A 17,844-nucleotide genomic window follows, 5' to 3' on the forward strand; every position below is an offset into this window, starting at 1 on the left:
TGCCATCAATATTTTAAAAGTAATTATGTAAATAAGTTAAATTCAGCTAATTAAAACACCAAATGGTGGCTGCATTTTTAAACGGTGCTTTTATTGCAATGTGTTGCATTCCCACATTCATATTCAGATGTTATAGATTTGTTAGTCCAAAAAAAGGGGAAAAAAAACATGTCCTCACCTCAGAGGAGGAGCAAAAAAGGACAACTAAAACATTCAAAAGAATTTTCTTTTAAAATAGCGAGGGATCAAAAATGATGCACGAGGTGTTTGTGTGTACTCCACAAGTATGTGTTCCTTTTGTGTATGTAAACTTGAGCAGCCACAGACAAAAAAACGTCCAGTCGAGTTTTTTGTTTGTGTTTGTACAAATGAGTCCAACGAGGAGGAAGGGGGGGGGGGGGGGGGCACCGAGGCGGCCCACACTGATTGTCTAAAACAATCCCTCAAAAATAAAAAGGTCTCCCCAAATCACATCTGAACAGATTGGTGCTGGGGATGGACGGGGATTGGGAGGAAATAAAATAAAACAGGAAAAACTCCCAACATGCATAAATTAAAAAAAAAGTTGTCCCACATGAACACTTCTCATATCGTAGCTGCTCCCGTGCCTCTTCTTTACAACCAAATCTTACATGAGGGTCATATTAAAAAGAGTAAAATGTTTCATATACTTATATCTCTATATATTTATTTATATTAATTTGTACAAGGGGAGAAAGTGGAACCTTGAAAGTGGAGAAAACACAACCAGATGTGACTGACGTCTTTTTCTTTTTGAACTGAATAAAAAAGCTTACATGAATTGATGAGATTGGCGTGGGGGTGTATGTATCGCATTTTTTAACAATATACAATAAAGAAAATATTTTTCTGATTAAATAAAGCTCACAGGCACACAGCCTGGTGATATGTTTTTTGTAGTTTTTGCATACAAGGTTAGCAAAGAAAAAAATGTAGCATAGCAATCGCCTTTTTTTTGCTACGACCTGAAACAAAATGTGGATTTACATGTTTTGCATAGAAGCAGATTAAAACAAAATGTGTTCCAGAGGATGAAAACAGCCTAACAGCCTTACTTTTCTCAAAACCTCCTACCTTTTGCTACCCATCTGCACATTTTGCGTTTTGTTTTCAAAAACAAAACATTTTGCAAAACAAGGTTTGGATTTGTCCAACATAAGCAAAACGTTGATGGATTGAGGCTCACTCCAGTGTTTCATTTTTACTTTTGGGGGGGGCGGGGAAAAGGTGCATAGCTCATGTCGACTTTGGGCTGCTTCTATTAAAAGACAGGGGGCGCTATTACAATGACAAGGTTTGCATACGAGATTTTTAGAGGCTTTGGTCATTTGAGATCCCTAAGAGTGATGTTGGGGGTGTTCTGGTGGTGTTTTCTCCACCCGGCAGAGGCTCCACTCTCTCGTGTCGGCTATGACAACGAGAGAGAGAGAGCGAGAGAAAGAAAGAAAGAGAGAGAAAAAAAATTACAATATGGCCTTTTTTCTCTTTGAAAACAACCCGTACGACGACGACAAATAAAAACAAAAGCCAGTCCACACTGCTCGTCGCTCAGTAAAAATCACATTCAGCAGTCGCTATAGAAACCATTCTCTGGCATCAGACACATGGAGCAGGAAAGGAGAAGATCCAGAATAATAATATACAGTATTCATCACACGCACTGATAGTCATATACATACGCATCATCATTGAAAGAATTTGAAAAATAGAAAATCCAAAACAAATGAACAAAAAAAAAGAAAAATATGACGGAGGCGAGTAGTTATTTACCACAAACTTGTCTTGATAATGATTAACCTTACTATTATTATTATTCACATTTCTCTTTGTTATTTACATTATGTTAACAAAAAGCCTGTTGTACCTGCCGACTAGGAGGAGGAAGAGGAAGGGGGGCGGCCTTTCCACTGAGCAGCTGTTGCATAACATCTGGAATTTCAACGTGCATCGCTTGTTTTTTTTTCTTTTTTGGCTTTTTTGTTATCGTAGTGTGGAGTGAAGAGAGGAAAGGATTCCTCATCCCTGAAGAAAAAACATCGTCCGAGGGACCGGATGAGCGACAATAATGAAAAATAATAATAATAATAATAAACATTCTCCCACTTTGCGCGTGTCAATAACAAAAACAAAAAGTAAATCTGCCCAAGATAGCGACTTCTATGACACAGAAGCGTCTGATATGGCAAGTTTTAACGCCAAACCAAAAAATGACCAAAATGCAAACACTACAATCAGGGGTGGGCAAACTTTTGGACTAATTTCAAACAACAAAAAAGTTAAAATTTGCATGCAAAATCATTGATTCGAATGCTAAAATAATCCATTCGCCTAGTCCTTATTTCAAATTAAATTATAATTTATCAATGACTTAATACGATACATAAATATATGAAAGTATTCACAGCTTCACTTTTTCACATTTTAGAAATGGAATAAAATCATTTTGAGGGCCCCAAAATTTGATGGGCACCATCCCAGAATGACATTGTTTTTCTTGTTTGCAAAAGTTTTAAAAATTTAAAATTTGGCAAATGACACAAAAATGGCAGATTTTACTCCCTTAAAAGTTGTAAAACTGTCAAATGCTTTTTTTGGGACAATTCATTAGAATTTTATTCTGCCAAATATCGGAATTAGCATCAGCCAAGAAATTGATCTATAAAAAATATTCCAATAAATATCTTAATTTTTCACATTGTCATTTTGGGATGTGTATACAATTTTGAAGATTTTTTTCAATCCATTTTGGAATACTGAATACTTTCGGAACACACTGTATATAAAATTGTTCGTTTTTACTAATATTTACAACTAATTATTTAATGACACAGGATAAAAAAAATCTAATTTTAGGACAAAATTAAGTGGGCCCATGGGCCACCCCTGCCCTACCTGGACAAAAGTATTGGGACAGTCCTTTTAACAAATCCGGCCAGGCCCAATACTTTGATCCACATAGAAATAGAAAAATACAGCAAAGCGGAGAAATGGTCGTCAATATAAAAAAAAAAAATCTTGAAAAAGTCTATGAAGTTGTGTGAAAGAGCACGTTGCGGTATTCCTGGATTGAGACTGCGTCGCCGGAATACAAAAAATAAAAAGGGCAAAAAAATAACCCAAGAAGAAACAGCTGAGTTCACAGTGCGAAACGAGGTCCGAAAACCGGGCGACGTGCGCGTCCGGTGAAGAGGAAGATGAGGTAATCGTAAGAAAATCCAAGTCAAATCAAAGTGCTCTGAGGTAGGGGCGTGGAATGACAGAGCTTCTCCTGATGGCGCCGTCCATTTCGGAGCGAGTCGATGGACGTGCAGGATGCCCAGACGGCAAACGGGTTTTGTTTGCCGCGTGAGAGAATGTTTGCCGCCGACTCGGCAAGTGCTTCCGAGAGGGGGTTGAAAATGACAAAAAATGGCCACGTGGGCATTTGAACTTTTGGATGCAATTCTTCACATCTTTTTTTTTTTGGGGGGACTACTTCCTCCTCCGCTGCAATATAGATCAGTACGCTACGACTCGGATACTGTTGCAACGAGAGCCCCCTTTCGCACTGAACCGGTGGCCATCTTGGGTAGGTCAAATGGCGAGACTTCAAAAAGCTGCTTGGTGCCGGCCGGATTCAGGAATACGTCAGAACCGTGTGATAAGGATGTTGCGTTTGCAAAGTGGGGGTTGGACTCTTGGTGCCAAATTCCAAAGTGGGAATTTTGCATAGAGAGCCGGAGTCGGCTGCCATCTTGGTTCCATCTCGAGTGCTTAGAAGGGCAGTTGAATATCAGTGCCGGATTCAGAGAACTACTCGGCAGTCCAATGTCGGTGCCAAATTCAGGAAAAACGTCTGCCGAGCGACGCTTAATACACCTTGACGGCGCCGCGTGAAAGGGGCATTTTCCACATTTTTTTTCATCTGTTAATGTCTTTCCTTCTGTACTGTACAACACCACGCACGCCTTGCGTGGCAAACAACACTGATAGGCCGAGTTAGCGCGGGATAGTATGAGAGAATGGGGGAGGCCGAGGCGGCCTCGTATTCACAGCTACTGAGGTGAGGTGAGGGAGGGAGGGAGGGCGGGCGAATAAACACGCAACTGTGAAGTCATCCCAACAGTCAGTCACGGTTGTTGTCTTTGATACTTGATACAAAAATAAAAGAGAAAGAGTTCCAAAAAAATCCAAAGTGAGCAGCATCCCGTCTGTCTCCCATCCACTTATCGTCACCGCGTCCTTTGCGGGCTGTTGTCAGAGATGATGACGACAACGAAGAGAGAAGAACGACGACAAAAAAAAAATAACAACAACAACCAAATCGAATCATCGAGTGTGGAAGAAGAAAACGAAGAAGCTCAAACTTCCACCAGGCACTGTGTAGCTGACAGAGAGAGAGCGTCGCAGAACCAGCTGATATCGAGCTTCTGTCGTCACATTCCCGGAAAAGAGAACCAAAAAAAGCCCAGGCGGGGGCCGTTGCCCCTCCGAGGTACTCCCGTGTCCCAATTGGACAGCAACCAGGAAGTGGGCGGCTTGGGGGGGCTGTGTGGGGATGAGCAGCAAAGACAACGCTGCCTTGAGTAGGCTGAGGCAGACAGACAGGTTGTCAGACAGACGGCTTGCCGGCGCCGGCCCCTCCTCGGGGCGTCGGCGCCACGCCATCCACGGCCAGACGCCCTCCGTCCGTCCTGAGGTGAGACTGCCACGAGTGCAGAGGAGGCGTACGAGTAAAGAGGGAGTGGTGCTCTGTCGGTTTGAGGCGGGAACGGGGGTGGCGGGGTCACTCGGTGAGCAGCTGCTGGAGGAGGCTCTTCTGCTGGGCCTGGCTGCTCTGGCCGCCCGACGGAGGTCCGGGAGCCTTCTGGCCGGCGCCGGCGGCTGAGCCCTGACTCAGGTACGAGTCGCCGCCCACCAGGTTGACGGTGCACTGGACGTCGGCAAACACTTGCACCTGCTGCACCTGCTGCGCCTGCTGCGCCTGCTGCGCCTGCTGCGCCTGCTGCGCCTGCTGCGCCTGCTGCGCCTGCTGCGCCTGCTGCGCCTGCTGCGCCTGCTGCGCCTGCTGCGCCTGCTGCGCCTGCTGCGCCTGCGAAAACACATTCACACGTTTGGACGCAACGCAGCTGCGATTCAGAATCACTTTGTTCGTCGGTTCTGTTCTGACCTGCTGGTCGCTGCGCAGCGAGGCCATGCCGCCGCCGGGCTGCCCCAAGGACGGTAAGGGGCCCGCGCCGGCCGAGCCCCCCGCCATGGACACGGTGATGCTCATGTTGTTGTAGACCCCCTGCTGGCCGAAGGTTTGCCCCCCGCCGTGCTGCGACGACGGACTGAACAGGCTGCGGGCGAAAAACAAATCGAGGAAAATTTGATAGCAGTTTGCTTATTTCTGCAGGTGTCCAATAAATAGTAGGGCGTCCCTCACCTGTTGCTGGCTGGTGGCCAGCTCTTCATATCTGGAGACTGGTAGCTAGGGGGCGGGGCTTGCTGGAGCAGAGGACTCTGGGAAGAGGAGTTCTGAGGCGACAAAAGCGGACTGCCGGGGCTGATCTCAGGAGGGAAAGGCGAGTCCGGCTGGACCGCGGCCGCCCCAAACTGCTGCATCAGACCTTGCTGCTGCAACGAGGGGCCGCCACCAAAGGGAGGAGCCGGCACGCCGCCCAGCAACGCCGTCTGGCTACTCATGTTGCCATCCAGGGGGGGCCCCGGGATGGGCGCCCCTCCCGGCACGGGGCCGCCGCTGAAGTGACCGGGTGAGGTAGGAGGATTCCCCGGCACCGGGCCGTAGCCGGCGGGGAAGTTGAACTGCGCCTGCTGCTGAGACGCGTTGTCGCCTTTGGGCAGCCTGGCGACGGCCGGGGTGGCGGCCGGGGCGGCGGTGGCGCCGCCTGCCATGTTCTGTCTCATCAGCATGACCTTCTGCTGAAAAAGCTGACGCTGGCGGTGCTGGATGCTGTACAGCTCTCTCTGACGCTGAGCCAGCATCTGCGCGTTTAGCGGAGGCTGGGGACGGAGTGGTTCATATCAAATTTAAGAGCTCGCTTTCACCAAACATGAACACAAAGAGAGCTAGTACTTTTGAAGCTCCATCAATTAGCCATGAAAGACTTTTCGGTCATTCATGAATCAACTACTTTCGCCTGACTTACAAATGGACACTTGATGGCAAAAATGTGAACCGGGGCCTCACCTGCGAAGGTATTTGAGGCTGCGGCGCCCCCAGACGAACGGCCATGTTGACGTGCTGGCCGCCTCCCCCACCTCCTGCTCCGACAGGGAACGAATTCATGGCGAGACGGTTCTGAAGCTGAGAGAATGAAAAATAAAGACTCCATATTTCCACAAATTGAGAGTTGAGCCTTTGCTCTCTCTCACCTGCTGCGGACCCTGGAGTCTCTGCTGGAGCTGCAGCCGCAGTTGGTTTGGCGGCAGCCTGAGCTGGGCGGCCATGCCCTGCGGCGGCCGGGGCATCCCCTGCGGACGCAGACCCGCCACGGCGCCGGGGGCCCTGCCGAGGAAGGTGCCCCGGGCGGGCCCGAAGCCCGGCGCCAGCTCTGCCGCGAACTGAGCGGGCGGCGCAAACTGGGGAGGGTAGGATGGCAGCGGGTTGCCAGCGACTTGCTGAGTCGGGAAGTTCTGGGGCAGTGGGTCGTAGCAGCCGCCCTGCAAAGCCCGGATGTCAGAAGCCAAAAAAGACCACTTGAGACTGCCTCGGCGCTACGTACCTGCACCAGTTTGTCGATCCCCAGAGCTTTGTCCAGCTCGGCCAGTTCACTTTCATCAGTGCCGCTGAGGAAGGAGACCAGCTGTTCCAGCAGAGCCTTCTCGTCATTCCGGGCCTCGGCCGTGGTCGGGGGACCCAGGACTTCGTCCAGCGTACAAGGTACGCACTGCCTGCTCGCAAACGACAATCATGCTTGTAAACAATGGCCGCCATGGCACTTTTGAAATGACGGGAGCTGAAATGAACCTATGCATGCATGCATGACTGTTTTTATTTATTAAGTGATGCTCACTCTTGTGGCGAGGTAAAAGGCGCTTGCAGCGGCGTTCCCAGGGCCTCAAAGGACAACGAGTCGGTCAGAGACAGAGGCCGGAACTGCGAGTCGGTCAGAGACAGCGGCTGGAACTGCGAGTCGGCCAAATCTAACTTGGACGGGCCTGAGTGGGTTGAGCAACACAGTTGGAAGGACATTCATTCAAAAGAAACAAGCTGTGTTGAAGTTTCACATGCACCGAATGTGTTAACACCCCGCTTGGCTCAATACGCACGGAGGTGCAAATGAGTGTCGGGTTATTGTCGTCACCCCGCGTGGATGTGCTCGCGGTGTCAGGTGTGTGAGTGAGTGTGTCAGCTCACCAGTGCTTGAACTGAACGGGTTGGCAATTTCAGCCTCAGGGAAGGGACTGCCGCTGTCTTTGGGGGCCTGGAAGAGGTCCACGTGTCCCGTTCCTTGGGCTTGGCTCGGAGTCAGGGGACTGCAGAAATCGAAGGCCGACTGATTCGGGGGATTGCAGCCTGAAGCGAGGCCGCCTTCAACGTCGCCTGGGGAAACACACACACGGGATGCGTTTGGAATGGGTCACACCCCTCCAATCCACGCCCCAATAAAGGTCTACCTCTGTTGGGAGTGCTCGGCAGGTCCCTCTTCGCACCGCCGGGCTGCGCTTGGGTGGGCGACTGCAGCTTTAGCTTGGGGGAGGGCGAGTGGAGCTGCGGCGACTGCAAGCGGGGCTGCGACAGCGGCGACTGCAGCGGCGACTGGAGCTGCGCCGGGGTCTGGGGGGCCGGAGAGTGGAGCTGAGGGCCTGCCCCGGGGGCGCCCGCATCGTCGTCGGCGCCCTGCTTGGCCACGCTCGAGCCTCTGAGGGCGGGCGTCGGCTGAGCCAGGGGCTCCGTGTCGGAGGTGCCGCCGGACATCTGAAAAAAGAGTTTATGACAGAAAGTGAACCGGCAATTACGCTATGGCGCCACGATTCATTTGACTGTTACCATGGAGTCTCTGCTATCCCGCCGGCTGTCTCGCCGGCTGTCTCGCCGCCTCTGCCCCACGGGGCTGGATTTGGGGCTGACGCTGGCCGAGGAGGAGGTCTTGGAGGCGGGGCCCGAAGCCACGGCGGGCGCGCATCCCTCCCCGCCGCCTCGCTTCTCCACCTTCACCCGAACTGTCTGCAGGCTGAGAGCAGATGGAGGAGGCAGGTCTCCCAAGTCCTGCAAAGACAAATCAGCTTGTAGTCAGTCCTGGATGCTAATTTCTGTTAGCACATCAATGATGTGTTTCTTTCCGGTAAGATGTTAGCATCAAGCTAGCAGGCTCAGACAAAAAATTGCAGTTCAACGGAGCACGATCACCTTCTCATCGGTGTCGAGCAGAAAGCGCAGCAGCTGGTGGTCCTGCGGCTCTCTGGAACTGGAGCGTTGCAGCCCGCCGCTCACCACGGGACTGGATGGTGGCTCTTTCTTGATCTCCACCTCGCCTCTGCCGTCCGAGGCGCTGGAGTCGCTGCTGTCTTGGAGCAGTCGGTGTAAGATCTTGTGACGTTCCGTCAGTGTGCTGTGGGAGGCGGGACACTGAGGGCCGGGAGAAGGGTTCGGATGAGGCAACGAGGTGCGGTGGACGTCGCTGGTGTCGCTTCCTGTCCCGTTGCTGTCCAGCGGCTGATTAAGTCGGAGATGAGCCGCGACAGAGGGCAGGGGGGCTTTGACAGAGTCCTCTACCCCACCCTCCGCTCCAGGCCCGGGAGAGGAGAACCCGGTGGGGGTCCCCGCTCGTCTGGACAGGCATGCTTTTGACCCGGCCTGGGCGGCGTTGCTAGCGTCGCCGCCAGAGTGTTGTCTGTTCAGTGCGCCCGCTGGCGAGTGGAGGCCCGGCACCCGCGGGCTCTCGGCCAGCCCGGGACTGGCCCGCGACATAAACGAGGTAGGGGCGGCTGTGGCGGGGCTGCTGAGAGGCGACGGGCTGCTGCCCTGCTGGGGACGGCCGGGCGGAGGGTAGCCGGCGGCCGGGTTCAGTCGTTGGGGGGAGACGCTGTTGTTGCCGGCGGGAAGTCCCGTTGAGGCGGTGGCGACGGGGCCTGAGGTTTGTTTCGAGTTGCTGCCAGCAGCGAAGACTGGCGAGCGTGAGGGCGCCTGGGCCAGGTTGCCCAGGGTTGGCTGAAGGCTGGGGTTAGTGTTTTCCTGAGAGCTACCAGTGTTGTGTTCCCTGAGCGACGACCAATAGATCAGCGGCATTCAAATCAACTCGTCGTGCCGAGCGAGGATCCATCAACCTACCTGTCAATAGTGTGAATGCCCAAGATGAAGGGCTGAACGTCTGGGTTGGGGGGGCAGCAGAACTTGCAGCGGGTCTGAGCGCTGAGCGGCGTGCCGTCGCTCAAGGCGAAGCGGTACAGCGGGCTGATGGCGGTGCCGTGGCTCATCACTAGACGGAGCAAAACGGCGTCAGCGACGGGATGGCAAACAAAGCTCTGGCAGAGCGCAACGGAAGGCCTCTCACCCTCATGTAGCAGCTTTTTGGCATGGGAGGGCTCTTTGCCCTGCGGCTGGAAGAAGGCGTAGATGCACTTCCGGACCAGGTCCTCCCAGCCGGCCCGGCCGGTCGCCCGCAACGCACTGGTCTCGATGGAGATGATCTTTCCTGAGAGGACCGATGCAAAGCCATGTCGGGTTCATGACATGAAGTCACGACAATTTGATTTGAAAGCCTGAGCAATATGATCAAACAAGGCCTATTTCGGCTCACCTGTGGGGTCCTGCTTGGTGATAAAAGACTCCGTGCTGGCAGGCTGGGCCCGAGGCGTCCGGCAGGCGATGCAGATCAGGCAGCTTTGCAGGTCTGAAACACAAAGCGGGCGCCATGTCGCACTCACTGATTTTCCAAAAGGACAACAAGTTGTGGGCGGCGTTTGCGCACCATCGCCTTCCTCCTGCACGGCGGCGCGAGGCTGCGACACGGTAAAGCACTGCATGATCTCGTACTGTTGCCGGGCCTCCTGGTTCTCCGAGTCCATCTCGTCGGGCGGCCTCTTCAGCATGCGGCAGTTGAAGCTGTGGCTGCTCCTGCGGCTGGACTCCTGAGGCCAAGGCGCGCCGCCGTTCACTGCGCACGGGAACTTTTATGAAGAACCGGACCCAAATGTGAGCCATCGGGCTGAAAAGGACGTCAAGGCTCACCCAGACTTTTGGGCAGCAGATTGCGGACAAACTCGTTGTGGTCTCCCACGTGCAGGATGCTGTAGACGCTGGACGTCATCAGCTCCTCCTGAGGGTAGCCCAGGTAGCTTATCACGTTCTCCGAGACAAACACGATGCGGCCCTCGCGGTTTACCACGAAGAAGAAGCCGTCCAGAGCCTGCCGGCGAGATGATCGAGTCATACGTGCTCTTGGACAAACGGACTGGACAAGAGGGATACGCTCACCTCCAGCAGCATGGGTCCGAGGGCTTCTTTCTCCAGCAGGCCCTGGCTACTGGAGGAGATGTCGCTCTTCTGCACGGCGTCGTCCGGAGAGCAAAGAGCTGCTTTTTCTGCGGGGCAAAGGTGAGGGTCAGCGGCCGAGGGAGAACATTGAAGCGGGACGCAGCCCTCGCGGTGCCGTCCGTACCCAGCTCGCGCCGCTTCATCTGCTGGATTTGGTCCACGGTGCTCTTGAGGATGTGGCACTTGTCGGGCTTGGCGCTGAGACTGGCGATGTCGGCCATGTTGGAGGAGAGCAGCTCGGCCAGCTCGCCGATGTAGCGACTCTCCAGCTCGCGCCGCCGCTTCTCCAGGCTGCTCACAAACACATGACGACGGCGTTACTTTTACGCAAGGCCGCTTTTGTGGGAGCCGCTCAAAAATCCTTTCACAAATAAATAATACAACTGTAGTGGCTGAAAAACTTTTCTTGACATTTTTTTTCTTTTTTCTTTTGCATTCAAGCAGAACAGGTTTTGTGCAAACACTGAGCAAAGCGCGTGTCGCACAGATGCTAGCGTACATATTTAAAGCACGTACGTCTTTCAACGCTCGTCTCCGTGGCCTCCGCTAACACATTATGCGCTCAATGTGAAAAACCAAACATGTGTGTGTGCGCGCGCGCGCGTATGCACGAGGACAACAGCAGCAAAAAGTAGGTCAGCGCATTGGATGGCCAAAACACACAGGCATGGTGGCCCAGAGAGGGAGGGAGGGAGGGAGGGAGGGAGAAGGAAGGGGTGAGGAGGAGGACGCAGTGTGAACACGCAGGTCACTGGTTGCTTTTGGAAATACGAGCCGGGATGTTACATCAGCTTACATCAGCTATTGGGCCTTAAAAGGCTCACAAGAGCGGACGCGCTGACTCTGGGAGGAAGCGTGTGTGTGTGTGTGTGTGTGTGTGTGTGTGTGTGTGCGTGTCTGTGTAAGCGTTCTCACTTACTCCTCGACCCTTGAGCTAAACTTTGGCTAACCCGTGATCTGGTGATTATTCGTCTGCGCTCACCTTGCCGGGGCCAACTTAATCCACACATGTTGTTACACATGGGGAGAAGGAAGCAATATTAAGAAAATACTAGAAAATTATTCAGGTGATGGAATCGAAATGTATTTCACATAATTAAACAACAAATCTAGGTTAAATTTCGTTGTACATGTGACAATGACAAATAAAGACCCATTCTATTCTATTCTATTCTATTCTATTCTATTCAAACAAAAAGCTCTTTACTATTTACGGCCTCGCTTCTTTCACTGTTTCATCTGTGACTTTGAATGTGTGTGGCTTTAAAATGCAGGAGCGGGCCCGGTGAGCGATCACATGGCCCGGACCGGACCGGACTTACCTTTGCGCCGACGTGTCGCATGGCGAGCCTTTCCTCTTGCGCGACTCGGCCGTGTCAGGGTCCAAGGGACTTTCCCCGACGGCGCTCATTTTCAGCTTTGACTGACCTGCAAAGGCAGATTAGCTTACCAACAACAACGACGACAACAACACACAAAAAAAAAAACGTTCGCTTCGAGAAAGCGCCGCTCGCTACGGCCGCACAACAATGAGGTGGAAACTTTGGACTTGCTTGTGCATTTTGAGAATAAACAAAACACAACGGCCACTTTCAAATGGGAAAGTGTTTGAAGTGGCTGGCGGCTGAAGGGGGGCCCCCGAGGGGGGGTCCTAAGAGGATGCATGCGTGCTGTTAATGCACAGCGAGTGTGTCTTTTTTTAGCCGCTGCATGTTTGTAGCGTGTCAGAGAGGTGAGCTAAAGTCAGATGCAAACAAGGCTAGTCAGGAGGGATTAGCGTCGCTGCCACAATGGCTGCTTAGCCCCCTCTCGTCCCCCCCCCCCGGTGCAAACGTTGGCTCTCTTTAAGACGAGTACGACCACCTGGTAACCGAGCGGGGGGGTCCGCCGCCGGCAAAGGGACACGCACGCACACACGCTTACACACTTGGACATTGTCCGCATTAATCTTCTCAACGTACGTTGAAACTTTCAATAGTTGCCACTTGATTGTTTAAGCTCCTTTGGGGCCCAGCTCGGGAATGCGAGAACAGCCGGCCCGCTCCGGAGCCGACTGACGTTCTTGTTTACTATCCGGGCGGTAAAATACAAACAGGCTCAAGTATCGCCCTCCGATACAATATCCGACCGACTCTTTTCCACCAAAATCCAATCTCAGATTAAAACGTCCCTCCCCTTCATAACAAAAGCAAATGACAATGAAAACATTGACTCCCTGATCGGAGGAAGCCGACATGAATACTTCCGATTGGCTTCGGGGTCAGCGTGCTCACGGTTTAATCAATGAGGAAACCGATCGCGTTGCGAGTCCGCAATCGATGAGCGACAACGCACGCGGCCAAAACGGAATGAGGGCGGAGAAGAAGAAAAAAATGGTTACCGCTCAGATAAGAGTGAAGGACATTTTGGATTTGGGCTGTCACGTGACTCGCTTGTGAACGCGCTGCTTCTCACGCGGGGCTGAGATTTCGACATGAATATTCATCACCGGCGTCATTAGCGGAACCGGGCCAGCGCTCGCACACGTCTTCGGCTGAACCTTGCAGAGGCGCCGTCGGGACGTTTGAGGAATGAAATTAACGCGGCGGCGCTTAGCCTTGAAAGGTTTCAAAATCAAATTTACGTGCACCGCACAATTTCTTTCTTTGCATCCATCACGGCTTCGTTTTCTATTTGGTGTGCGGCACCTACCTGGTCTTATGTCGCCGGGGGCGGAGTCATGTGGCGGCCGGCCGTGTCCGGGTGCGAGGAGGCGATGGGAGGCCCGGCGGTTAAGGTGGCGTGGGGGTCCCTCCGTCACCTGGCAACATGGCGGGCGCACCTGCCGTGTCATTGGAAAGGAAACATATTTTTGATTTATTTTCAAACACATTGAATGAAATGTAAGCGAGCGGATCGTAGGTATATTCAAGCGACCATTCAACCATTCTTAATATGTTTACTGGAACCGAGCAGATGCGCAAAAGGAATCGGAGGAAACAATACGCGCCGCCGCCGCCGATCAATTCCCTCCTGCCGCCTCGCCCGCCGCCGTCACTTTTCTTTTCTCCTCCCTCGCACGCCCGCTCGCCCGTCGCTTTCCCCGGCAGACAATGACGGTCGCCGTTGACGGCGGCGGCGGGAAAATAAAGTCGCAAAGCTGCGGCGAGCCATTCTTCTTTGCGGCTTTGTGCTTTTGTGCGCGCCTCGCGCTGAATCTAAATTGGAGACGGCGGGGAAAGAGAAGATGACATCTATACGGCAGAAGGAGCTTTTTGGGCTGGCTGGTCAACAAAACAATGCAAAAGGATTCACGCGCCAGCGGTATGAGCTGCGGCCGTGGTGGGGAGGGGAGCGGAGAGGGCGGGGGGCAGCACGCATGTTTCTGCAGCGTATAAATACATAATGCATCTCTGGCGGGGTCATACGAGTACAGCGTGGTGGTTAGCATGTGGTCGGTCGGTCGGGGAGAGCTTAGCGATGGAGAGTGCCGCTAATCTTCGCTTGGCACAAAATTGAGCATCATCTAAGAGCGGTTCCTGTCAAGAACCTGTTTATGGATGAACCACCAAACCGACCTTCTTAAAGGTCCTCAGTGGGACGCCATGACATTGAGATGACAAAAACAACACCAGCAAAATAAAAATAAAAAAAATCACTAGCCGCGACAAAGCTCCGTCCCCGGAGGCGACACTTAATCTGCCAAGGATCCAAACAACGAGCGGACCCTGAGGAGGGATCCACTTTGCACAACCCCACCCCCACTTTCTGTTTGGAGAGATTAGTGTGGCGGAATTCCACAGCAGATATCACTTACCCACTCAAGTTTGCTCACCGCCGCAATTTTTGCTTTGAGCCGCCACACACATAAAAGAAGAAGAAAAGAACAAGTCGGGGTGTCGGATGAAGTCGCCGCCCGGAGCGCAGAGGAAAGCTCGCGGCAGGATAACCCGACCCGTTTATCTGACGACATCGTAACCTCGAGGGGCCCCGCGATAATACTTTTACACACGCAATCAATCAACACGCACGCTTGACAAAAACAAGTCAGCCGCCCCGCGCAAACACAACCTTTGTATCTTTGGAATTCACCATTCGCCGCTTCCAAGGTACCGACCGGCGCGCTTCGGGTGCGAGGTGCTGCTCGCCGCATCGCGCCACGGCATTTTGAAATTAGAACCCATCGAATGAACACAAGTCTTAGTTATGATTTGGTATCTGTGTAATAAGGACAATATCAGCTTTCAGGTCTTTGCTTAGTGCACTTCAGCTACAAAGCACGACTGTTGCCTCATTAAAGCTCCTCAACTCACTTCAAAGTTCTTTGGCAGCGAGATGCCACAAGCAACACTTTCTGTGTTATTGCTTTGGCCTGAGGAACAACAAAAGAGTCAATATTTAGTCATTACTGCTATTTGAGAGGATATCAAGTTCTTCTTCATGTCTAAGTGTAGTTTCGGTTTCATGTCTTTTCTCATCTTTCGGTGTGCTTCGGGGTCAAAGGTTAACTCGTTCTTTAAGCGCCTCAGAAGCTCCTGAAGCCAGTTAAGGTGTCTCCTGGCTCAATTAGATGACGCTAACACCATGCACGCATGCATGTGTAGCAGATCCACAGTGCAGATTAGCCTCCAACCACAACAACAAGACAGAAAGGAGGTCAAGATTCAGAAGACAGGTGAAGGAAGACGCACTCCTGGTGACAGCGACACCGTGAGGCCGCTCGGGTGCACTTACGTAAGAGTCTTTGATTAATTTACGGGTAAAAGGAGGAAAGATTGGGTGAACGGCGCGTGCACGCATGTACTCACCGTGCACGAGCACGGCGGCCACGCGAGCCAATGCATCCGAGGGAGGCCGCGCCGCAGCGGCCGGGTTCCATCGTGGCTGTCAACAATACCACCTCCACCCTTGCTCGATTGGCTTACCTTGTTTTGGCATAAGCAGACGTCGTCCTCTCGGTGTGCTCTTGCAGCCGCTCCACGATTGTTGTTTTTTTCTTCTTTATTCCCTTCTCTTACATCCCACGAGAAGTCTCCGCGCCTCCCCCGCTGTTGCGGGGCGTCCAACAACAGCCAGTTAGCCGAGTTAGCTCCAAGCAGCTAACTGAACTTGCCTGACGGATAACGTTGGGCCGTTTTTGAGAGTGTTGTTGCTAACTTTACGTGGGTAACTTTACACTCGCTCCGCAGCGGCTGACACGTAACATCCAATAAAAGCACGCGCAAGTTGGGCTTTTTGTTGCGATTAGCAGGCTGGCTAACAAGTTACCATCGGCGTCTGTTGACAAACAAGCCTGCGTGGAGGAGGAGGAAAGGGGGAGGGAAAAAAAAAATCACACACGACTCAAAGCCAGCGAGCCTCAGCGTCAGTTAGCTTAGCCACAGCTAGCCAGCCTGGCTAAGCACCCACACCGCGCTAGACCCCCCCAAAAATGCGCGTCGGCCCTCCTCGAGTCTTCCCCCCCGCGCTGCTGCAGCTGGTACTGGGGCGGCTCGTCGTGTCACTCCCGTGCGTGGCCGAGATTGCGCGTCGGTAGGGATGGCCCAGTTCGCGAAGCCAAGTTGTCACTATTCTCGGTGCTCTCCGCCATTTCCAAGCTCTCTCGCTCTCTTTCTCCAACACAAACAAACAGGGCTGCGAGGGCGCGCGCGCCGAGCCTGCGTGCGAGAGACAACGTGCGCGTTCACGAGGAGCAGCACGCGTAAGAAAACCTGGTTACCTGCTTAAGAATATACGCATCAAAATATGGGTGCGGCGTTCCCACTGTGACCCTAAAATCTTATTTCACTCAAACAACAAGACTTTCACAGCGTCATTGGCCGTCATTTAATAGGCTCTTTTTTTTTTGTACTTTAAAACGCTCTGCATTCAAAGGGTTTATACAAATAATTAAACGCCTTAGAACCTGACGTGCTAGTGCCTTAATTCTACTAACCCCGCCATGAAGGTACCTCAGAAGTTGAAGTACATTTTCAAGTACCTAGGCCAGCACCAGAGAACCTGAAAGTACATGTACAAGTACCCTTGAACCTGAAGCATAAAACCTCACGGTACACCTAATCAACAGTGTTCATTAGCACAAATATACTTATTTATTCAGTCATCATTTGAGGTAAGGCATTTGTTTGATTTTTTTCAAGCAGACATGTCGTTTTAGAACAGAATATACTGTTTGAAGAATCAGCACTTTGCTGGATAAACAAACCTCAGTAGCAAATGCAAATGACTCGCAGCTAATTGTGACATATTTATTCATTAAATAATTGATTTACTGACTGAGCACATTTAGTATGCAAATTACCTCTTGCCCTCTTACATCTTGACATCCGGACTTTGGCCTGTTTTACTGCCACTTCTCTTCCTCTGAGAGGTGTTGATCGAATTGAGGCCATTACTGCAAAGATTCTGCACAGACCCACTGCGACAAGCTCTGAGGTGGACTTTCTCAATTAAATGCTTCCTCAGCTGTCCGATTGGTATGTGGCATCTCTGACTAATTCTTTTAACAGTCGAGAAATTAGATATCAAACCATTTTAATATAGGCAGCTGAGTGAGTGTAGGCTGGGGGCACGATCACTTAAAGAGCTTGAACTTGCGGAGCAGAGGCTGCACCGTTTCTTTGGGGTACGGCTTCAATGCCAGACAGGTGGCTATGTTCTCAGGCTGCTCAATCCAAAGCTTGTGAGCCACTCCGGCCTGGTTCAGGCTCTCCGATAAGCCCGAGAGCGCAGCCTCATCCGGTGCCTGAAGGACACGAGAGCATTTGTGGAATAATCTGATGTGGAAATAAATTGTTGTGACTTTGGGCATGTCCCATCAGCAGAAGTTATCATTATTATTTATCAGTGTGCATTTAAAAGTAAATACAAACTACAATTCATTGAATTTAGGTGGACATAGGTGGACCCATGCAAACACCAAGCCAATTAAATATAGCATCAAGCTTTTTTAAAGCAAGAAAATGACATCAGTTGTCACCGAAGGATACATACTATGATGCAAATATGTGCAAAAAGATATAAAGCGGTAAAACCATGATTTAAATCGCGGCTACTTCAAATCTAACATGACTTTAATGGAGGTAGGCGTGACTCACGGCGAGGACCACTTTGTGCATGGAGTCCAGCTCGGCCAGGTAGCGTTGCGTGTCCCCGTCGCCGTAGTGCAGGTGCACGGCGGCGGTAGCGGCGTGGCATGCCTGCGTGATGACGGCTCCCAGCGGCCACGACAGCTTGTGGACCAGATCCGAACGGACCACGACGTACTGCACCAGGCGGCCAGGGGAACCGGCGGCTCCCGAGGCAGCCATTTTTTTCTCCACGGTATATGTTTATCTTCCGGGTCAAAGAATGACCGCTTGGTCAACATAATGGAGCTGCTG

The 17,844-nt window shown here is 51.9% G+C and overlaps 2 protein-coding genes across 2 annotated transcripts; both read right to left on the bottom strand.

Annotated features, from left to right (window-relative positions):
- Nucleotides 1–666: 666 nt before the first annotated feature.
- ncoa1 (nuclear receptor coactivator 1) lies at nt 667–15,561 on the bottom strand. The gene is made up of 21 exons (XM_037244329.1): nt 15,388–15,561; nt 13,175–13,304; nt 11,806–11,911; nt 10,608–10,774; nt 10,424–10,530; nt 10,178–10,355; nt 9,918–10,103; nt 9,747–9,839; nt 9,501–9,641; nt 9,278–9,425; nt 8,357–9,206; nt 7,997–8,215; nt 7,624–7,924; nt 7,364–7,549; nt 7,020–7,164; nt 6,729–6,897; nt 6,379–6,666; nt 6,194–6,310; nt 5,429–6,006; nt 5,171–5,342; nt 667–4,975 (listed from the first exon to the last, which is right to left on the bottom strand). The coding sequence occupies exons 3-21, from the start codon at nt 11,892–11,894 to the stop codon at nt 4,787–4,789; spliced, it is 4,323 nt and encodes a 1,440-aa protein (XP_037100224.1). The 5' UTR covers nt 11,895–11,911; nt 13,175–13,304; nt 15,388–15,561; the 3' UTR covers nt 667–4,786.
- Nucleotides 15,562–16,979: 1,418 nt separating this feature from the next.
- On the bottom strand, nt 16,980–17,802 carry ptrhd1 (peptidyl-tRNA hydrolase domain containing 1). The gene is made up of 2 exons (XM_037244345.1): nt 17,560–17,802; nt 16,980–17,207 (listed from the first exon to the last, which is right to left on the bottom strand). Exons 1-2 carry the CDS (start codon nt 17,770–17,772, stop codon nt 17,037–17,039), a joined length of 384 nt encoding a protein of 127 aa, XP_037100240.1. The 5' UTR covers nt 17,773–17,802; the 3' UTR covers nt 16,980–17,036.
- Nucleotides 17,803–17,844: the final 42 nt, after the last annotated feature.

The sequence above is a fragment of the Syngnathus acus genome, chromosome 24 (assembly GCF_901709675.1).
Source record: "Syngnathus acus chromosome 24, fSynAcu1.2, whole genome shotgun sequence".
Classification (NCBI taxonomy): domain Eukaryota; kingdom Metazoa; phylum Chordata; class Actinopteri; order Syngnathiformes; family Syngnathidae; genus Syngnathus; species Syngnathus acus.